Source organism: Dufourea novaeangliae, unplaced genomic scaffold (assembly GCF_001272555.1).
Source record: "Dufourea novaeangliae isolate 0120121106 unplaced genomic scaffold, ASM127255v1 scaffold33, whole genome shotgun sequence".
NCBI classification, from domain to species: Eukaryota; Metazoa; Arthropoda; class Insecta; order Hymenoptera; family Halictidae; genus Dufourea; species Dufourea novaeangliae.
Genome location: NW_015373915.1, coordinates 194,155 through 215,959, shown reverse-complemented (window position 1 = coordinate 215,959; position 21,805 = coordinate 194,155). Strand labels below are relative to the sequence as shown.

The following is a 21,805-nucleotide window of genomic DNA, read 5'->3' as shown; positions in this document are numbered from 1 at the left end:
CCATCACTAGTAATAGGTCCATCTCCACTCTTTCATGGTCAATACTTTTTAGGAAAGAAAAGCTGCATGGGTAAGTGGATCTCTCGTTTCTCTTCGCATATTCGTAGGGCAACATCTGTATTTTTTTTCATACACCATTCAGGGTCACTTGGCCACGATGCCGAGTGTGTGCGAGTCTGGAGATTATAAAACTGTCTCTTGTCTTCTGCAGGGCGATCACCCGCGGATTGCCTGTAACGTGTTACTACCATCGACGAAGACCTTGCCTGTTGTGTTTTAGGCTATCCCTCTTGATTTAACTTGAAAAGAACTTTCAACGTCGAATGCCAACTCCATGTTAGAAATGGTTCATATTACACCGAATGTATGTGTTTAACAATTTCCTTTATTTTATTTTATGTAGTTTCTTTATGCATCGTAGTGCAGGTGCGGCAAATTTCATCTTAGTTTCATTATAATATCATTATACGTTTTGTATGATCCATGTTAATTGTAAGATATCCTATCGAGCGAAGCTTCGAACGATAAGCAATTAACGCATGCACTCGTTTAAGAATATCGTTCAGCATCCGTCTCAATTTCGTTATTGATTTTCGTCTTATTTTTCCTCAAAAAACTCCTTAAATTTTTTCCCACTAGTAGTCGAACACCCTGTATAATTAGATATGTGACTTTAATAAATCATACCTTCGAAACTATCAAGTAACTACGGCTAATATTTCACACATATCATTAGAAATATGTATTGTATCATCCTACAAAAGATCAATAAAATCAAAGTGGTAGTTGGGGACCTTCCCTTGTTAGCTAATAATAGCTTATAATATTACATACACTATTACAGACGAAAAATAAGACTAAGAAGCGTTAGTGGGTCAAAAAAAATGATAGAAAATACACCAACAGGTACAATGAAATATTTGAGACAAAACCAAAAGCTGAAATATGAAGAAATCAATTTAAAAACTTCACACTCGTGTCAACGGAAGATTTTTTGGTTTTATTAAATTATATCAAGGGTAAAATTGCAATACAATCTACTGTCTTCAGGAAATGTATTGCACCTGAAGTAAGATTGGCAATTACTTTAAGATTTCTTGCAACAGGGGATTCTTATTATACCAAATATTTATACCAAAAATGTGTCAAGTCACAGTTGAGAGTTTAATTGATCATGTAACGATTAGTCATTAAAAGCAGTTATTTATTCATCTGTTGGGTGCGAACTCGTGGAATTAAGTACAACATTTCAAATCCTAATAAAAGGTTTATTCTGCTACATGTTGTGAAGTTACACAAGATTCTAAGCTTCTCCTTTTTCGGAGTAGAGCTATACAGGATGTTTCTAACAATTGGGGCGGGCTACAACTCTGTTCTAATATGTGAAGTTAAAAATAAATCGTGACGAAAAATGTTGCATTGCTTAAGACTCACTATCATATTACTATACATATAAGTTTCTTCACAGACGCACTGGTGCAGTTGCGAAATACAATTGCACTTTTTTTTAAATGGAACTTTACAATTTCTTTCCATAGGTGTATTTCCCCTGTCATTTTAGGTATAAAAGGTATAAGGCTATGTCATTAAAAACTCGACACTTCTTGAGATACAGTATTTTACTTTTTTCCAAAATTCCCTGTTATGTGAAATACTATGTTAAATTGGAATAAGTATGTCGCTATTGTGTTTACTACATTACCATTGTGTTTAAAAGAAACAAATAGAAAGAAATGGGAAACGAATGACGTGGCACGAACTATAGAAGTAGCTAGGGTTCTTTTCACTAAATGCTACTGACTAATCGCGATGTTCAGGCGTTTTCCGCAGTTCACGTTTTAACTAGCTGGCATGTAACAAATTATATGCAAAAACTTCTCGCAACCGCCAAGAATTGCAGCATCCAATGTTTGTTTATTGTCAGCGACCGAAACGAACCTTATCCAATCACGCCCGAAAATACAGGTGACTTAGTTTTTCACATATTGATATTACAAACAGCGAAAGCATGATAAGAAAAATATATCGCTTTATTATCGTTAGGAATGTAATATTGGTCTATGCAGAATTAACTTTTTTAAATGATACCATACTAGAATAATTGAGACCATTAAAATAGTGTTAGAAACTTTTTGGAGTCCTGCAATCCTCCGTCGTTGACGGGTTCACCATTCACATCAATACAACACACATTCAACCTTCCATCCGACAGCGTGCTCATTTTGAAGTACCGCCAACGAATGGAACGGTCCCAAATGCTCGGCTTCGTGTTCGCTTCGCCATCCACATCAGAGCACGTTTGCTTCTTCGGCGTGCGTCCGCCACTTCTCCTCTGCCCATGCGGCCCGCATGCTCGGATGGGTACGCGGCTTAATATGCAAACTTACAACCAATTACTTTCAACGAAGGACACGATGGGTAGAGCTGTTCGACCAGACCGTCATCCGACCGACCGACCGCCAAACATTCTTTCCGAGAATGCTGACCGTCACTTGCCGGCTGTTGGATGACGGTCAGATAGGACGGTGACGGAGTGTGTAAATGCCACGATTTAAAACCCATTAGAAAAAGATTTGACGGCGGCTAGCCAGCCGCCGGCTAGACGGATAGTGTGAATTGGCCTTAAACCGTTGTTGGTGCAGGTGTACTCTGTGTCGCAGCGATACTTCAGCTCGTCCCGCGACTCGCTGCAGGAGGCTTACGTGAACTGCGGTGTAAGCGATCTCGACATAAGCCGCAAATCAAAGAAGAGGGACCATCTGAAGGGCAGATTCAAGCTGCACACGGTCGCGCTCACACCCACCCGCGAACAGCCGCACCTGCACACGCCGGTGTCTGCCAATCATCTCAGCAATAGCAGTTGCAACGGCACTGAAACGTAAGTAACAGATATAAGCAATTAAGACGTAAACAACAAGCTCGATCATCGTATGCAGTAAATATTGTTCGCTCCTATGTCTTTCACCGACATAGACAATGCCCATATATTTAACCCTGTAACTGTCTACTACGAACATGCACCCATTTTGTATCAGTTTGAGAAAAATGACAGCTTTTTGATAATGTACAGGTTTGTTCAATCTCATATTGCGATGAAGGTTGGGAAAAATCACGTAAAATGCACTGTTATAGCGTTCCAATCGTTTTTATGAGAGTTCACGAACTAGTCATTTTGACTGCTTTGGTTGATTATAGTGTCGAAACCAGAAACTGCAGTTTAGACTGTGTGGATTTCATAAATTCGTTCGAAATAACAGTATTGCGGTATACGATAACGAACAGTTTTAATTTGGTGGTGTATTTTGTTGTTAATTTGTATAAAGTAAAACAAAGGAGAAATATGAATGGTCACAGTAAACACATATAGTCACCATAAATGATCACTTATGGTGAGTTTTTATAAATACAGTAAAGACCCTTTAATTGCTCGAAACTCGGGACCCCCATATGAGCAACTATCGGATAGGAATATTATCCCCACCCACTCACGAATATCGATCGAGCGTCCGCAACTGATGTTGGGCTGTGGTCATAGGGGCACCGATTTCGGACGATTCGGCCGACGTCGGCTGAACGTCTTAACGTATCGAGAAGCACTGCGTGGTCACACAGTAACCAATGAGATCGGCCGACGTCTGACGAAAACAATCTGACGACCAATGCGGTGCCACTGTAACCATGGCCTTGGTATATTGACGGAACAGGAAAGGACAACGAGCGAAAGAGGGAGGGGGACGGAGCGTTGGCTTGAGCCACGCCGCACAGTGGGGCAAAATGGCCAAATCTTGGACATTGGGCCAAAATATGAAAGTTTAAAGTTAACAATTTGACTGTATTGGCAAGAAACTATGAACCTTGTATAATTATGTTCAGTTCACAAATGAATTTTTCCATTTTGTGGCACTGCTTTTGCCATAATAGGCAATAATAGATACCTCTGCAAAATATTTTTTTCTTTAATTCGTAGGCTAGTGCCTGTATTTTACATTTTTCCTTGAAGGATGTGTATTGTACGTAATGTTCCAGTTGTAATCTTTCCAAAATTAACGGAAGAAAACTTTAAATATTGCCCGGAGCTTTGTTATTTTTTATAATAAATGTCATAATAACTTTATCCAATTACGAAAATCGCGTAAGATCGCTCAAAAAAAGCTCTTTACCCTATTGTTGTGGAAACTGCACAGATTATAATAGTACGTTTTACTTACTTTTTGCTTTAACTGCTTTTTCGTCACATATTTAACTTTTTGTATAAATGTTCCGGAGCTAGCTCGAGAGGTATAGGTTTTTCGAGAACTATCTTCACATCAAATTTACGTACACACAATTTTACTACACACAAATTTTATCTCCGCAACTATTAAAAATACGAACTTGAATCTTTATTAATCGTAAACGGCTTGCTTCATCCCTACCAGAATACCGCGCAGTCTGTTATATGTATGTATATGTCTATGGTTTTTATGTAATAAATTTAATAAACATATTCAAAATTCCAAACAACTAATGTCAAATCTATTATAACTCATATTTATTATTTACGATCTCATACAGTAACCGCCAGTCATTCGGTGTCTTGTCTATTATAAATTGTTCCGAAATTCAAACGTATTCCGGATTTCCGGCACTCGGTTTAGTACTGATCCTTTTTATCTATGGAGTTGCAAAATGACCAAGAAAAAGAGGGGTGCTTTCCCCCCATGCACACTGTGGTAGTACAATATTACTGGTCAACAAAATTTAACTTGTTTGTCTTCGTACATCTAGTTGCTGATTCTTATAGATTTTTCTGTGGTGAATATGAATCCGTAAACAGTTTTTTGCCATCACCCCCAGTTTCCGAGAAATTTGATATAAAAAAGAAATGCAAATTTTCAACTTTGAACATTTCCTGTGTTCAAACATTAATAGTTATTCAAGTGATTGTTGGGTCAAATTATTCTGTAAACTCTGCCGAATAAAATGGTATACGTTGTTATCGCATTATCAACATTTAAACATGTGTAAACAACGAATAAAGGGAAAAAAGGACACCCGAAATGCACCAATTTTTACAGATATTTTTCAATTTATTTCAAAAAGTGAGGGTGCAGGACATAGTCTGACTGCGTCAGGAGATACAGTAAACATTTTTCTTCCGGAAAGCATTAACAGAAATGGTAAGACAAGTTTTGTGTTCCATACAAGAGCGAAATAGTTTAGTAAAACCTGCGACGCTGGCAGTGGTACTCAAAGACGGCAAGCGCAGGCGTTCGACTGTCGCTCGACTGTCGCCTTTGAGTACTGACATATACATAATTGATATATACATAAAATACAACAAATTATGGTGTGAAATATTAAGTTTTCAGTTTTATATCTGTGTCGTAAAGTTTCTACCGTTGCGAATATAATTCACTCAGCTGTGGATTTGTTTATTTGATATTGCGATAGGAGTTCTATGTGTACATATTACAGTAAAAGCATTAATTCAGTAAATGTATACATTCCCTAGTCACTGTATACACTTACTAATCTGGAAGCAAATGTGTTCACAAGGAACGCAATTTAGACTTTTGCTAGTAAATTCATACGTTTACATTTCTGATTTATTAAACGCATGCACAAACAAAAATGCATTAATTCAATAATTACTTTTGCTAGCATTTGTTTATATGAATCATATAACTTATAAATTTTGGTTTAATAGGGACACGTATTTACAGTTTATATAGATAGTTCATTTCACGGGTACAAATCATTTAGGTAATATTATTAAAATGAATAAAGACAGTATAAAGGAAACTTGCTGTCAATCTATGTAACTTAAGCATTTATTTTACGTTATAATTGTTTATTTTCAAGTGTATTCCTGAAAGGAGTAAAAGTTTAAATTTTTATTCGTGGATGATTTGTTCTGTGTGGTACATTGTAACTCGAGCGTCGGGCGACGGAGGCTTATAGGGTATTAGATAACATCTCGACTCGCCCAGGCCCGACGTTCCTGACTTTGATGGTACTCGCCGCCTCGCCGCCAGCGTTGATTAGGCTGGCATGGTGACTTCAGCCGGCTTCGAGCCGGCTCGAGCTTTCCGTCTCCGGCTCGGCTCGGCTTAAACGGCTCGATTACCCATCACTACGCCAGCCCCGTCGCTATTCGGGTGCGACGCACGGGGATCTCATGACAGGAGCGTAGCTTAGAAGAATAAAATCTTACAGTTTCGTTCAGCCCTGACCATTGTCCGTCCCGGACAATCGCTGTATGTAACGCACAATTTGCGGAAAAAAAAAAAAAATAAATAGGAATAGGGAACAAAAGAAAAAGAAGAAAAGAAAGATACCACACACGGTATCCAGACTACCTTAATTTTTCAGTTTAGTTTAAACAATTATTCCTACGAGTATTATTATACAGTTTCCAAGATTTCATGTTTGCAGGTTCCCAAACAACTTGGTACGGCTTTTGTGTAAGTTGGAAGCCCTCGACATCAGCGACTACATATCTATTATTCCTTAATTTACGAATTATTTCATATGGACCTTTAAAACGAGGGATAACTTTGTGCGATGCGCCCGGTGTACTATCAAAATTGCGAATAGCCACGTAATTTCCTGTATGATATTTGTGTGAAGCTCTTCTTTTTTTATCGAAATAACTTTTATTATAGGCCTGTGCCTTCGAGTTCCGGTTTGCGTGCTCCCTCACGAGCTGCTTCCAACATACGCGGTTTATTAGGATGAATCTTATCTAAATACTCCTTTACATTATCATTAATTTTTCCTCTCTGACTCACCCCAAACAAAAGCTTACATGGAGTGTCTCCCGTTGATTTATTTACGGTGTTGTTTAGCGCATACTCGATTTCCGGTATCGTTTTGTACCCAGCTTTCCCTTTAGTTTCATCCGCTTTCGCAAGCATCGGGCCTATCACTCTGTTTACCCTTTCCACCTGTCTATTCGCATGGGGTGATACGGTCGCGATTTTATTATGCGATATTTGGCAATTCTTCAAGAACGTTTGAAATTCCTACGAGGGAAAACAAGTGCCGCGATCGGATATTATCATTCTCGACTTACTATAATTACGGAAATACTGTTTTAAGCATTTCATTGTTTCTGTACTGCGGGTAGATTTTACAGGATACAGTTTAATGAACTTAATGTATCAACAACCACTAAAACATGTTTCTTCGGACAACCACCCTGCACGACTGGACCATAATGATCTATATGTACGACTTCAAAAGGTAAACTACCTTTTTCTGGGAGATGTAGAAAACCTTCTACTTTACCAGAAAGGGGGAAAAAAGCTATGCACTTCAAACAGTTTCCAATATGCGTTTTGACTTCCTGTCTTAACGCCGGGAACCAATAATAATTCTGTAAATTCTCACAAACCTTATGAACTCCTACATATCCCATTTGATCGTGGTATTTAAATAAGAAATTTGGTTCCATACTCTCGGGTACATAGAACAGAATATTATCTTATATTTTTCTATTAACAAGTCCGTCGCGCATCTCGAAGAACTTATGCTCCCCTTTTTCGAGTTCCTCTTTTAATTTTCGAATTTTCGCATCCTGATTTTTTTACTCACTGTACAGTCGAAGAACGATTTCATTTCTACCAATAAATCTCGGGTGGGCATCTCTATGTGCTCAGGTTTGGAATGCCACCATCTCAAGTCTTGTTCTTTCAGTTTTTATGAAATTAATATTCTTACTGTTTTTTCGTCAAAGCCATAAGAATCTTTTATCATCTGTATCTGCCGTTCCCATCTTCCGAACGATTGATCTACGCAGTTGAATTCTTCCAGCATATATCGTACACCGCGAATGTCGAAACTTCTCGTTACTACGTCGTTATTCCTATTGGTTGTGGATCCGTTGATTTCGTTTCCTTGACGTAGGAGTTCTGCCTCCCTTCGCCACAAATCTTTCGAATTTCAATAGTTTGATTTCCTTTATTGCCAGCTCCTCTGCTACGTTGTTTCGCATTGTTTTGTTACTACCTTCCGTTATTACTTGATACCATGCATTTCGCCACGTGCAAGCTCATCACTTATCGCTGTTCCTCCTTAAGACCTTCTCTTCTTCGGCATCATTTACGTCCACTTCCATCCAGATGTTCAAAAATGTGTCATTTAATTTTTTTATTAGTTCGGCTTTATTGCCTGTTGTGGGTAAATCCATCTTTCGCGAGATTTCCTCCAACTGGACTACCGTATACCCTTGTGCACTCTTCATGTTGGTTGTTCTCTTTGTGTGTTCAAACGGACGGTTCCGTCCTTCGGTTCTTGATTCACACGAAGCAAAAATCACTCAGATAGCTTTCACACGCGTTCGCACGTAGCCGACGCGCACAAACAATCCTTACCGAAGTTCCGACGTATAACACACAGACAATTCACATGCACTTGGTTCCTAATCCCACTTCTGAATTTTGTAGGCGGGTGGGTAAAAGTTAAGAAAAAAACGACACTTATACATAACAATAAAGAAAAAGATCGCTTATTAGGACACGCGACGAACAGGACCACGCGTCGTTCCGGTCACACAATGAGTCTATCGCTTTGACGCGCTTCGCCCGTTGACATCACCGTCAAAACAAAATTGACAGTCGTGTCTTTGTTCGTCACCAGCCCCGTCGCTAGTCGGGTAAGACGCACGGGGATCTCATGACAGGAGCGTAGCTTGGAAGAAAAATCTTACACACTGATGTAATCTATTGGATATCATGTAGTCGAACAATATATATTTATGTATATGTGTTTATTCATATACGGCTGCACACAGTCAGTACAGACTTATGTGACTTGATCGTACAACTATGTATATATAAAGTATAAGATACACTAACTAAGGAATTAGAAAGAAGGAAGACAGAAGTGACGCCGACCGAGTAACGAAAAACAAAAAAAGAAATGTGTTCCAGCGTCAAGCTGCGTAATAACGAAGAACAAAAGCGCGGCAAATATTAAACTAAATCACGCATTCTTTAATAATTATGTAGGGATTTTGAGTAAATAGAGATATTTTATAAAGCAAGAATATTTAATGAAAGAAGAGGAGGAAAACAAAAACAAAGTCACACACAATACACTTGCTCACGCGCTTTACAAACTCGCTCCCTCGACTTCTCACACGACACTCCGCTCTCTCTAAGTTTCTCCTGCACCTCCATCCCCGAAAACCGACCTCCTCACGCACACACTCATTCACACCGATAATATAGACACGCACTCCTTAAGACCTAGAGTTCCTCGAATCCATAAAGCAGCGACCCCACAATTATGTTTTATGTTTCCTCGTATTTTATATAAGATGGAGTACTTCAACGCGTATAATTAAATAGATAGTGCACTTTTACGATTTCCAGATATTTCTGTTACCGTATCCGTTGCTAGTTGATCCTCAAATGGTTGCAATTCAGTCTGCAGGTATAAAAGTTCCCTGCGTCCTGTAGCGAAACATCCGCTCCGACCTTTGCTAATCTGCTCGAACAGGGCCAAGCAGCGCCGACTCAACGTGTGTCCGTGAAATTTTTTTTCCTCGAGGAAACCGTAGTTTCTGCTTACTATCTCGAAGCAATTGGTATCCTGGTAGTAAATTAACGGAGCCCGCGCTTCAGTGAAACTGCACGACGGTTTGTTCGTTGCACTTCTGCAAAGCACGTGTTTTCCTAGAACGCTGGTTTCTTTTTACCTAAACCTTGTTGCCGCGGTGGGAGTGAACTCACAATGTAACGATGGGAAACTACTTGGGGGTAGAGGAAGCCCTTACGGAAAAATTCTGTCAGTCGATTAGCAATCGGGCGACAGAGATGTTCAGTTCACGGGAGTATTACCCAATGTTCTGGTGGTACGCACAGAATAACGAATATGTGGCTGCTGCTGTGCAAGCGTTTGGCTACGTAAAACGTCTGATAAATTGAAAACAATCGGCCCCTTTGGGGACCACGAATTTTCCTAACGTAGGAACAATTACCATAAACCGTTCCGTCCGTCGATGACCAGGATCGGTCCAGTGACCTAGTGACACAGGTTTGCAAACTCCAGGTGAATTTCCGTAAAGGTGAGTTCTATTCAGTTTATTGGTCATTATTATTTTCTTAATTTAACGCAAGCTATGAATTTTTCCAGGCGATAACTTTACAAGTTTCTGTACTTAAATATTTCTTCGGGCTTCTTAAAGACAATTATTTGTAATCACTATCACTGTAGCTGAACTACGGATTTTTATGTCAATAACGAACTACGATCACAGAAGAAAATTTACAATTTAAAATCATTGTGTATTCGTCTTTTTATGTTACACATGATTTTCTTACATTTATATTTCATACATTCATCACTTTAAATGACAAACGAAAGATGATAAAAAGTTCGACTTGTTGACTTTCCAAAAGGGTGAGTTTTAATCAATTTATTGCTGATTATTATTTTTTTAATTTAACGCAAGTTATGATATATTTCCGGCGATAATTCTGCAAGTTTCTGTACCTAAATTTTTCTTCGAGCTTTTTGAAGTAACTTATTCATTATCAGTAACATTGGTGCCCGTTATTAAATTATGAATTTTTATGCCAATACGGAACTACGATCACTTCTCGTTCATTCTGTGTTAGAATTTCTTTTTGTTAATACGTTATTTGAAAAGGAAATTTACAAATTCCTTAGCCTCTCTCTACAAATAATTATTAGTTTCCATTCTGTTTAAAACAGTAAATGTGCATTCGTCTTTTTACGTTACACATAATTTTCCTACATTCATGCTTCATTCATTCATCTCTTTAAATAACAGACAGATGATAAAAAGTATGATTTCATTTGTTATGTCTTTTTTATTTGCTATTATACGCAGTTTCCTGCGATGCATACCGATTTATTTGTTCGGAGCTTCGTAGTACAATCGCGGCGCGTAACCAACGCTACCGCGGGACCTCTACCGGCTGACTCGCGCGTTGATTAGTCGGGGTTTTTCGTTAACATCTCGTTAACGAAGCCTCGGATTACAGTTTTGCTAAGGAAAAAGTTGTTCCAGTTCACCCCCCGAGTGTCCCATTTCCGGTTCGAGTAAAATTTTTGTTACACCCTGTATAGAGACGAGCGATTTAAGATTAGAAATTAGAGATAAGGCGTGGGATTAAGAATAGGATAAGGAATATGTAAGGGAGAAGGAATATCCCTAAGGGGAACAATAAATGCTTATATATACATATATATTAATGTACAATTAACGGGACAAAAGTATTCGAATTTTTTACGTGATACTTTACCAACTTTATTAGAAAATATGCCATGAAATATCCGCACAAACATCTAGTACCAACATGATGGTTGCCCCGCACATTATGCACATGTAGCAAGGCAAGTGCTGGACAGACAAAAAAAAGGCAGTGCTGGTCCCCAATCGATGGTTCGGTCATGGTGGAGAATTTCTGTGGCCACCAGATCTAACGCCGCTAGACTACTTTTTTTGGGGTACATTAAAAGATATGGTGTATCGTGAATCAACAAGAACACCAGAGAATATGAAAGAACGAATTTGTGAAGCATGCAATATGCTTGCTGTAGAAACAATTCAGAGTGCAGTTTCCTCGTTGATTAATGGATTACATCAGTGTATTAATATGAATGGACACCATTTCGTACACCTACGTTAGTGAATGGAAGAAATCTCACAGAAATCTTTGCTGGTATTGAATCTCCAACTTAATATTACGCACAGACCATTTTTAAGAAATAAAGTGTAATTATTAGTTAATTATTAGGTTTGCGACAAATAAAGGTCGGTACCTTTTTACTCAAAATTAAACGCTCTTCGATATTTTGACATAAGGAATATAGCATTCCATTTTCAAAAACGAAGTTTACTTTCAAATCCCCGAAATGTCTCTCCTTACAAAAAAATATATTTTTACATAATGTACATATGAATTACATAATGTGTCCCTCCAAACCACACAACTTTTCTATAAAAAGTTTTTTCATACAATGCATACTTTAGAAGTTATTCAGGGTGAACAAGTGGTGTGGACCACCCTGTATACATATATGTATATGTATGTATATATATGCTTTCAGTTCATGTTTTCTTTCTAATTTTGCGATCGCTGTCTGAATTCATAGAGCTAAAAAAGCAAATAACATGTAACAAAAACATTTAGAAATAAACTTCAGTATGAAAAAAACAAGCCTGATTTGCGGAAGCGACAAAATTAGTGACACAATTTGAAAGGATTTCGTTCTACCTACGATAAGTACTTACAAATATGCAGTCAATATTAGGATCTACACCACACTAGACGAAAAAATTTCAATACAATTTATTAATTTCATAATTGCCTGAGTATCTACTGATATTACGACAGTTGAACCTGAAGAATCTGATAGTGTTCAACTGTTTCTACTGTTGATCATATTATAAATAATGTTATTCAAAAAAACATCCGCCCATCCCATTCGTATAACGTACATGTGTTTCACACATTTAATCCAAATTATTACTATCTGTGGACACAGCGAAAGAACACATACAACAGTATCGTCCAAAGTCAATAGTTATCTTCCATAAATTTGTTTACAATAAGTTAATACTATTACGGATATCCCCAGAATCTTACCATAAGTTTGAATATGTTACGCAAAAATCAATTTAGACTTTTTAGTTAAATTGGGTGTTTGCATTTTTCTGCTAATTTCAGAAACAACAATGTTCTAAATTGAATTCACCCAAATCTAAAGCATATTAATGAAGATTCATAGTAATATCAGTTACAATTGTGAATTATGATTTTATCATGAATTAATATGTAAAATGTGTCATAAGCTCGAAGTGGGTGATGACTGTTATGAGTATGTGTCCATTACGTGATACATAAATCTCATACAAATTCGTCATCACGGATATGTATTCTATATTGGACTATTAAACAAGGACATTCTGACAACTAGGCCGTGCTATAGCTCCGTTTCAAGTGAAGTTAGAAAAAAATCGTAGAGGAAAATTTTGCCTTGTTGAACAAGTTCAACCGACTCTATTATTTGTTTCACAACTACATCGGCGCATTTGCAAACTGCAATTGCACTTCTTTTTAAATAGAACACTAGAATTTTTTTGGTATAAATTGATTCCTCGTGTTATTCTACGTATAAATGGTAATGTAAGATCATTGAAAACATAACACATTTTTAGATATTTCACTTTATGCACGATTACTATGCTATTGAAATCATCCCGCCACTGTCATATTTACTAATATCGACCTTACATACACATACACAAATTAAACTGAATGTTTCTCTACTAATAACGGAATGTTTAATCGGCACAGTGAGCACCCCTGTCCACAGAAAATCCATATCATAACCCCTTCGCATCGGAGGACGAGATATCTCGCCACGCAATGTCTTTCGTGCGATGCTATGTACGAAATATCTCGCGACACAAATCGTTCATGAGACGCTGTGTACGGAATATCTCGCGAAACAACACCGTTCGCGTGCTGCTTTGAACGAGTATATCTCGCGCTCGCGTTCCCGTTTTTCAATATTTACAACTGAATGTAACTCATCGGTTGCTTTAGACGATGGTATTCCGCTTCTACAATGAGTTCATTACAACAGTTTTCACGTAGCATTCCGTAAGTGTAGTCATCATGTTGCGATGATTTAATAAGAATCACATTATGAAAAAATAAAATCATTAGTTTCTAGAAACAAAACATTTTCTTCATTTGACATTGCTAACCTTTTCTACATTCACATTCACAGTGACCTACGAATTTATTTTGGTACAAATCGTTGGACGAGATATCTCGCGTTGTAATAAAAAGGCATGCGAGATATTCCGTACACAGCGTCGCATGAACGACATTGCGTTGCAAGATATCTCGTCCAAAGCATATCATAAACGAAATCATGTAGCGAGATATCTCATCCTCCGATGCGAAGGGGTTAAAGAAAAACAGACAATCAATTAAGATACAGCATTAGTGTGTGGTGCGGAATTGTAAATCGGTACCTTGTCGGGCCGTACTTTTTCCCTAGTAATACTTTAAAGGGTGAATGGTACTGGAATTTGGTAGAAGTTACGCTGACCAACCTGCCCGCTATTGTTCCTCTACAATTGAGGTACAATTTAAAATACCTTCGACAATTTGTAGCACCGTAAGTGTGGCAGCTCATAATACTTGCATTGCAACTTTTAGATACTTAACGGAAGCTTATAAAAAAAATGTTTCGACATCCGTAACCCAATACCTAGGCCACTACTTTCGCCTGATTTGAATCTTTTTGACTTTTCTGTGAGGTTTTATAAAAAGCAAGGTGTATTCACAACCTGTTGTTTCGATAAATGATTTAAAAGAACGTATTACAAGTAATTTTTTAAATGTGAATACTGAACAACTACACAATGTAATAAAATATGTAAAACAATCTATAGAAAAATAATTAGAATGTAATGGTGCAACGTTTGAATACTTGCTCTAAGTTTTCGAAAAAAATTAAACATCTCATAAAGTGTTGCTTTTTTATAACCTTACCCCCTTTTTAAACGCAGAATAATACGAGGAAGTAACTTATGCAAGAAGTTCTAGAATTCCGATTAAAAAAAAACGTTCAATTGCGGTTTGCAAGTGCAATGATGCACTTGTGAAAAAAATAATACACTCGGGTGATAGAGCTTGCTAACAATGCAAAATTTTCCACCATGATTTGTTTCTATCATTACTTGCAACAGGTCTATAGCCTGGCCCAGTTACTAGAATCACCCTGTATAACATAAGAAAAGACAAAAGTAAATTATTTTCCATATGTATAATATATAAAGTATTAACAAAATTGTGGGACACTTTGATAGGGTGGTTGTAAATGTCAAACAAAGAGGAAAATCAAGAATGACAAAATTACGTTCGAGGTGACGCTTCCGGGTTATTAATTGTTGAAAATGCGGACGAAATACACGTAAAATACGTCTAACACGACGGGTCATCCTCCTCGAGAGGACCGCTGTTCAATTGTTTCACAAGTTGGTTTCATTGATTTCATTTTATTTCATTCATTAGTTACGTTGAGTCGTAGATCGAACCCGTGTATCAGCTGGGAGTCAGCTGTTAGTATAACTGAACGAGCCAAGAATATTTTACGTGGAATTCGCTGTATTTTCAACAGTTAATAACTCGAAAACAAAGCCTCAAACGCAATTTTGTCATTTTTTATTTTCGTCTTACAGTAGTTTGGCATGTATAATCCATCCTGTAAAAGTACCCGACATTTTTATGAACACCCTGTGTAAAGTATAATATAGCGCATAAAATATATAATAATTCCTATTATTTTTAGAATTAATTCCTCTACTATGTACATATGTACAGCAGATACACGGTGCACCAGCAACAACAACAACGTGGTAGCAGAGGTTATCCTGGACAATCGGGAACAAAGGGATTTCGTACTGGTGCCCCTAACTGGTCTTTCATCTTCGACCCTGCAGGACGTCTCTGTTACTACTGGTCAATGGTGGTATCCCTTGCCTTTCTGTACAACTTCTGGGTTATCATCTATAGGTTTGCCTTCCAAGAGATAAATGGTTAGTTTCTACTTGCGCAATTATGTGTTGTAGTTTCTTAACACTAACGCCGTTGACACGTACATACTATAATACATATAGAAATTTATAAATATTCAGTGTTGTCTATTATTACTAAATGCTTATTGTTATTTTCTGTATATTTGTGACATTTTTAAAAATTGAACAGAACTAGTGGTCTTTGTCATTTACAAGATGTTAAGTCCGCAACACAGAGTGCTTGTTTTCTTACAGGATCGCTTGCTTGGAGTTGTGCATGCAGCCGTGCAGGGAGCGGTGCCGGCAAATGACGTCACTGTAGGCTGCCCTGCGAATTTCGCTGCTGAATTTCGTGATTGCTCCTGTGCTATTTTTCCTGCAAGTTTTCTAGCTGGCTTGCATGAATAGCCAATCGCAACACGGCGGGCTGTAACGTTTTGTGGTCTCGTGGTCTCTCACACTCATGCGCTGCATTGCAAGATCATGTAGTCGTTTTTGTTGCTAGGTTAGGTTAACTGTCTCGAGATGGCATTCGTCTTTTAATTAAAAAATTAATCCCGGCCCACACGATACTAATTACGTGGGATATATATGTCCTGTTAGCCTTTTGTTAGTTATAAATCCGAGAACAAGGATTGGGGCATTTTTATTAAACTTATAAGATTGTTCTAATGTAGGTTATTCTGGACGTATTTGAATCATTTTAATTATAATTACTTTCATTTTATTACAATTTTGTGTTGGGTATCGTCAACGCTTTTTTTTGCAACAGCAGTAGTGTACTGACAATGAGTGGCATTTAAAAAGTCTCACCACTACAGGAATAGGAAAGAAAAAATTTTGTTCATACATTTGAATAATGTATAAATAAAGGCCACAACGTTTGTATTATATGTTATGTACTTTTTAGTACAGAAAAGACCCTAACAATGACATATTATTTTAATGTATTAATGAAAAAGTCCCCTTAAACGCCAAAACAGGCGACATGCTTTTTCCAATAGTGCAGCAAGAGGAATACTTACGTTTGAATCGTTTAAGTTTCACCACATAAATCAGTAGGTAATCACAGTTCGAACCAAATAACCAGTATACGTATACTTACTGAGTGCAATTACATACTTTTTAACATAGATAAAACAATTTTAGCCTTGTCTTTTCGCAACAGCCAAGACCGACTCCACAATCTTGTTATTATAGTTGTGGAAAGAAATTTTCAAAATTTGTTCTTTCAAATTCCTGTAGTGGTGTGACTTTTTAGATGCCACTCATTGTCAGTACATTACTGCTGTTGCAAAAAAAGCGTTGACGATACCCAACACAAAACTGCATTAAAATGGAAGTAATTATAATTAAAATGATTCAAATACGTCCAGAATAACCTACATTAGAACAATCTTATTAATTGTGGAGTTAAAATTCGTCATTACAATCTATAAGTTTAATAAAAAGGCTCCAGACCCTGTTCTCGGATTTGTAGCTCACAAAATGCTAACAGGACATATATATCCGACGTATTTGTTTTTTAAATACAGAAAATGGAAAAAATAAATATCGTATGCGGCGAGATTAATGTTTTAATTAAACATTTAATTTGATCTCTAGAAAGTTAACCTAACCTAGTAACAAAAAAGGCTCCATGATCTCGTAGTAATGCAGCGCATGAGTATGAGAGACGACGAGATCACATCACGTGAGAGCCAGCTTTGTTGCAATTGGTTATTCATGCGAGCCAGCTAGAAAACTTGCAGGAAAAATAGCACGGCAGCAATCACGAAATCCAGCAGCGAAACTTGCAGGGTAGCCTGCAGTGACGTCATTTGCCAACACCGCTTCCTGCACAGCTGCATGCACAGCTCCAAGCAAGCGAGCCTACAAAAAAACAAGCAACGTGTGCTGCGGGCTTTACACAACCATGAAACTTAACTCATAGAAATTTTGTTGTTTTGAAGGTACATGCAGGGTGTTCGACATGAGGTTAAAAGAGGTTTAAGGAGTGATTCTACTTGGAAAATAACACTAAAAATAATTCTAAAGAAACTGCGGTAAATGCTTTGTTTTTTAATTATAAGTGTTTAAAAATATTCCTGAATGATGGAAACCCTCACATTTCGGGCATACATAGGGGAGCCTGCGAGTCATTTGACAAAACCATAGAGTTACTGTGAATGGGTACGACGTGATTCATAAAAGTTTTTACAAAAGTTCTGTCTGCAGTATTTAATTAAAATCCATTTATACAATGTAACAATGTAGTTGATAAACTGTTGCATTGCATGAAACCTCGAACCACGAACGCTCGACAGAAACAAGTGTTGCGAATGCCAGGTTATTTTAACCCATGATAAGAGTTTCGCAGTATGTGTATATTTTGGTACAGAGGCATTGTAGTACATTATAGACTTTCTACTTTCTAAAAATGTTTTGTTAAATAATAATGATAAGGAACAATATACCGGGTGTAACAAAAATGTTGGTGGACCCGGAAATGGGAGACTCGTGAGGTGATTTGAAACAAGTTTTTCTTTTGCAAAAATGTTATCCGAGGCTTTGTTAACGAGATATTAACGAAAAACCCCAACCAATCAGAACGCGAGTCTGCCGGCTGAGTTCCCTCGGTAACGTTGGCTATCAATCGCAGCGCGTAGCCATGCTACCGCGGGAACTCGGATCTGTGAATTTTATGCAATAATCAATCAAATGTAATAGTTGATCGTCCATGTTGTTACAATGTATCACTGGATTCTAATGAAGTGCAGCAGACAGATTTTTCGAACCTTCTACGAGGTAAGTATGTGGATACCTATTATAATGGCGCGTCGTTCGTTTTCATTGTGACTATACCCTCACGAGCAAACTCGGCTTCCGCTAAAGGCAAAAGTGGCGTAGGGATCAGCCGCCTACCGCTTAGTAAATTTATTTCAAGTACTGAAATAAATATTAAATCGAATGTTAATTTGACATAAATTTCAATAATTCCCGATATCAAGTTGTAGGAGACCCCTCTCCTGCGCCACTTTATCCCCCAGCGGAAGTCGAGTTAGCTCGTGAGGGTACGGTCCGGTATAAAGCTGCCCTACGTAAGCCCAAGATGTACGCATTGCCGTCATTTAGGGGTGTTGTTAAACGTTTATGAATAAAACACGAAGCATTTACCGCAATTTCTTTCTTCCTTTCTTAGTCTCATTTTGATCTGTAGAATCCACGTTCCAGATATTTTCTATCTGTTGTCGAACACCCTGTGCATGAACTACAATTATTGATACATTATTTGTAACTTTATATCATTTTATTGGGTAAATATTTAGAATAGGGGAAGCAGCTCCGACGACCTTGACTTTGACGTATGTTGGTAAGGTCACCCTCTTCAATGACCTTCAGAAGGTTTCAGCCGTCGCTCGTTTTTTATTTAGTCAAGTTCATTGTAGTCAAAGTCATTGAAGCCCTTCAGTAGTCAAAATATCAGCTATATTTTGCAGATTTTTTTGTTTATGACTTTTTAATGAAAAATGAGCAACGGCTAACCATTTCTGAAGACCATTGAGGAGGGTGCCCTTGATAACATATGTCAAAATCAAGGTCACCAGAGCTGACTCCACCATTCTAAATATTTACCCAACAAAAATTTTGTATTATCCTATAAGTCAGATTAATTTCTACAGTATTGAATTCAGAATCAGTACATATATCATTACAATAGTTTATAATATAGCACTAAGTATACTGCAGTGGAACTTTCCGCAAAAATAAAGTACAGGGTATTGTAGAGATTCTTTTATTCATAGATTTCAATAACATAAGTGTGGTCCACATAAAGTATTACTAGGGATTTTTTCGAAAATTACTAACTACTGAAGCAAATTCTTGTTTTATTGTTCTATGGACGAATAAGACACATTATCTAATGCAGAGAACACTGGCGTCAAATAGATTTTGATAATTTGCGAAGTTATAGAAATATATTAGTTTCTGTCCCTATAATACAACGCTTCATTCATATATGTAATGCTATTAAGGGGGAGACACCTTCGGGGCCAACTCCGAGTCGATCGAAGCGTTGATGTAAACAATCGGACGCTAGTGAAAGTACGTACATAATCGATAACTAGAGCTGTAGCGTTGAGGGACGCTAGGGATATTATGTCCCAGCTACTGTAGCACAGAGGTTAATCAATGATGCCATATGTATAGAACAAAGTCTTTATTAGAGTCCAGCACGTGAACATGCTGTAGCGACAGCGAACAAGATGGATCTGCCGCAGTCAGGCGGCAACGCGATGCACACGCCTCTTTCTCCTCGCGGGAGAAGGAGACACTACGGAGGGAGAGAGACGGCAGTATCCGCTTCCTACACACTCCACCCCGAATGTATAGACTACCTAGATGGGCACGCGTGCTGTCCTAAATACAGGGTGTCTGAAAAATGTCTCTCTTCCGCGAAATGAGGGATTTCTGAGATGATTTGATACCACTTTTTCCTTAGCGAAAATGTTATCTTAGGCTTTGTTAATGAGATATTAACGAAAAACCCCGACCAATCAGAGCGCCAGTTTGCCAGCCGAGTTCCCGTGCTAGCGGTGGCTATGCGCTACGCTTGTAATATGCATCCCAGGAAACCGCGTATAATACCAAATAAGAAAAACATAACAAATCGAACTTTTTATCATCTTTCGTTTGTCATTTAAAGTGATGAATGGATGAAACATAAATTTAAGAAAAACATGTGCAACATAAAAAGACTAATACACAATTATTTTTTTAAACAGAATCTTTAGAAAGCCCGAAGAAAAATGTAGGTACGGAAACTTGCAGAATTATTGCCGGGAAAAAGTCATATGTAGCTTGCGGTAAATTAAAAAAATAATAATCAACAATAAATTGAATAGAACTCACTATTTCGGAAATTCACCTGCAGCTTGCAGACCTGTGACACTAGGTCACTCTACCGATCCTGGTCATCGACGACCGAAACGGATGATGACAGGGTATCGCCCAGTCCGCAGGTGATCGCAGGTATACCTCACCAGCCAAAGTTAAGGGTTGTAACGTCAAGTGCGTCCGCGTTATTCCACCGAATAGGTCTTCACTTCACTGCACAACCACTAACGCTGTTCAGCCGACACGATCACTTAATGTATTTTTAATCGAACGTGTTGTTCCTACGTTAGGAAAATTGGCGGCCCCGAGAAGGGCCGATTGTTTTCAATTTATCATATGTTTTACGTAGCCAAACGTTTGCACAGCAACAGCCGCCTATCCGTTATTCTGTGCGTACCACCAGAACATTGCCTAATACTCCCGTGAACTGAACATCTCTGTCGCCCGATTGCTAACTGACTGACAGAATTTTTCCGAAAGAGCTTCCTCTACCCCCAAGTAGTTTCTCATCGTTACATTGTGAGTTCACTCCCACCCTGGCAACAAAATGTAGGTAAAAAGAAACCACCGTTCTAGGAAAACACGTACTTTGCAAAAGTGCTACGAACGAACCATCGTGCAGTTTCACTGAAGCGGAGGCTCCATTAATTTATTGCTGAGATACCATTGTTTTGAGATAGAAAGCCGAAACTATGTTTTCCTCGAGGAGCAGGAATCAAAATTTCACAGACACATGTTAAGTTGACGCTGCTTGGCTCCGTCTGAGTACCTTAGCAGAGGTCGGAGCGGACGTTTCGCTACAAGACGCAGGGATCTTTTATACCTGCAGACTGAATTTCAACCATTTGAGGCGTCAACCAGCATCGCATACCGTAACAGAAATATCTAGAAATCGTAAAAGTGCACTATCTGTTTAAATATACGCGTTGAAGTACTTCATCTTGTACAATATACGTGCAAAACCACCCCAGATTATTTCAATGACGTGAAAAACAATATCGATAGGAAATCATAAAAGTGAATCATCATAAAATAACATACAAATATAAAAAACCAAAGGAGTATAAATATTTAATTATTTAATTATCAATTATATTGTACACTGTAATTATATTATTATTTTGTTATATTTGTGTAAATTATAAATTATCATTGACACTTTGATATTGTTTTTAACCGCATTGAAGTAATCTGCATTCGTAGCTGTATAGTAATCGACCGTAATAGCGGAACGCCAGGTTCTTTTACAACCTAGGGCTGTTTTCACCCTTTCAACGTGAATGAGGGCAGGTAAAAAGAAATACGTATCAAATATTTTTATGAGAACTACAATCTCGCAGAGTTGTATAAAAATCGGCGATTGTCATTTCGAGA

The 21,805-nt window shown here is 37.8% G+C and overlaps 1 protein-coding gene across 1 annotated transcript in view; it reads left to right on the top strand.

The window, feature by feature from the left end:
* Positions 1 to 21,805, top strand: part of LOC107194208 (cyclic nucleotide-gated cation channel alpha-3-like) — a 201,289-nt gene that overhangs the window by 33,046 nt on the left and 146,438 nt on the right. Inside the window, exons 3-4 of the mRNA XM_015583797.1 lie at positions 2,643 to 2,878; positions 15,360 to 15,574. Coding sequence (XP_015439283.1) covers positions 2,643 to 2,878; positions 15,360 to 15,574 — 451 coding nt within the window. The remainder of the gene's footprint in view (positions 1 to 2,642; positions 2,879 to 15,359; positions 15,575 to 21,805) is intronic.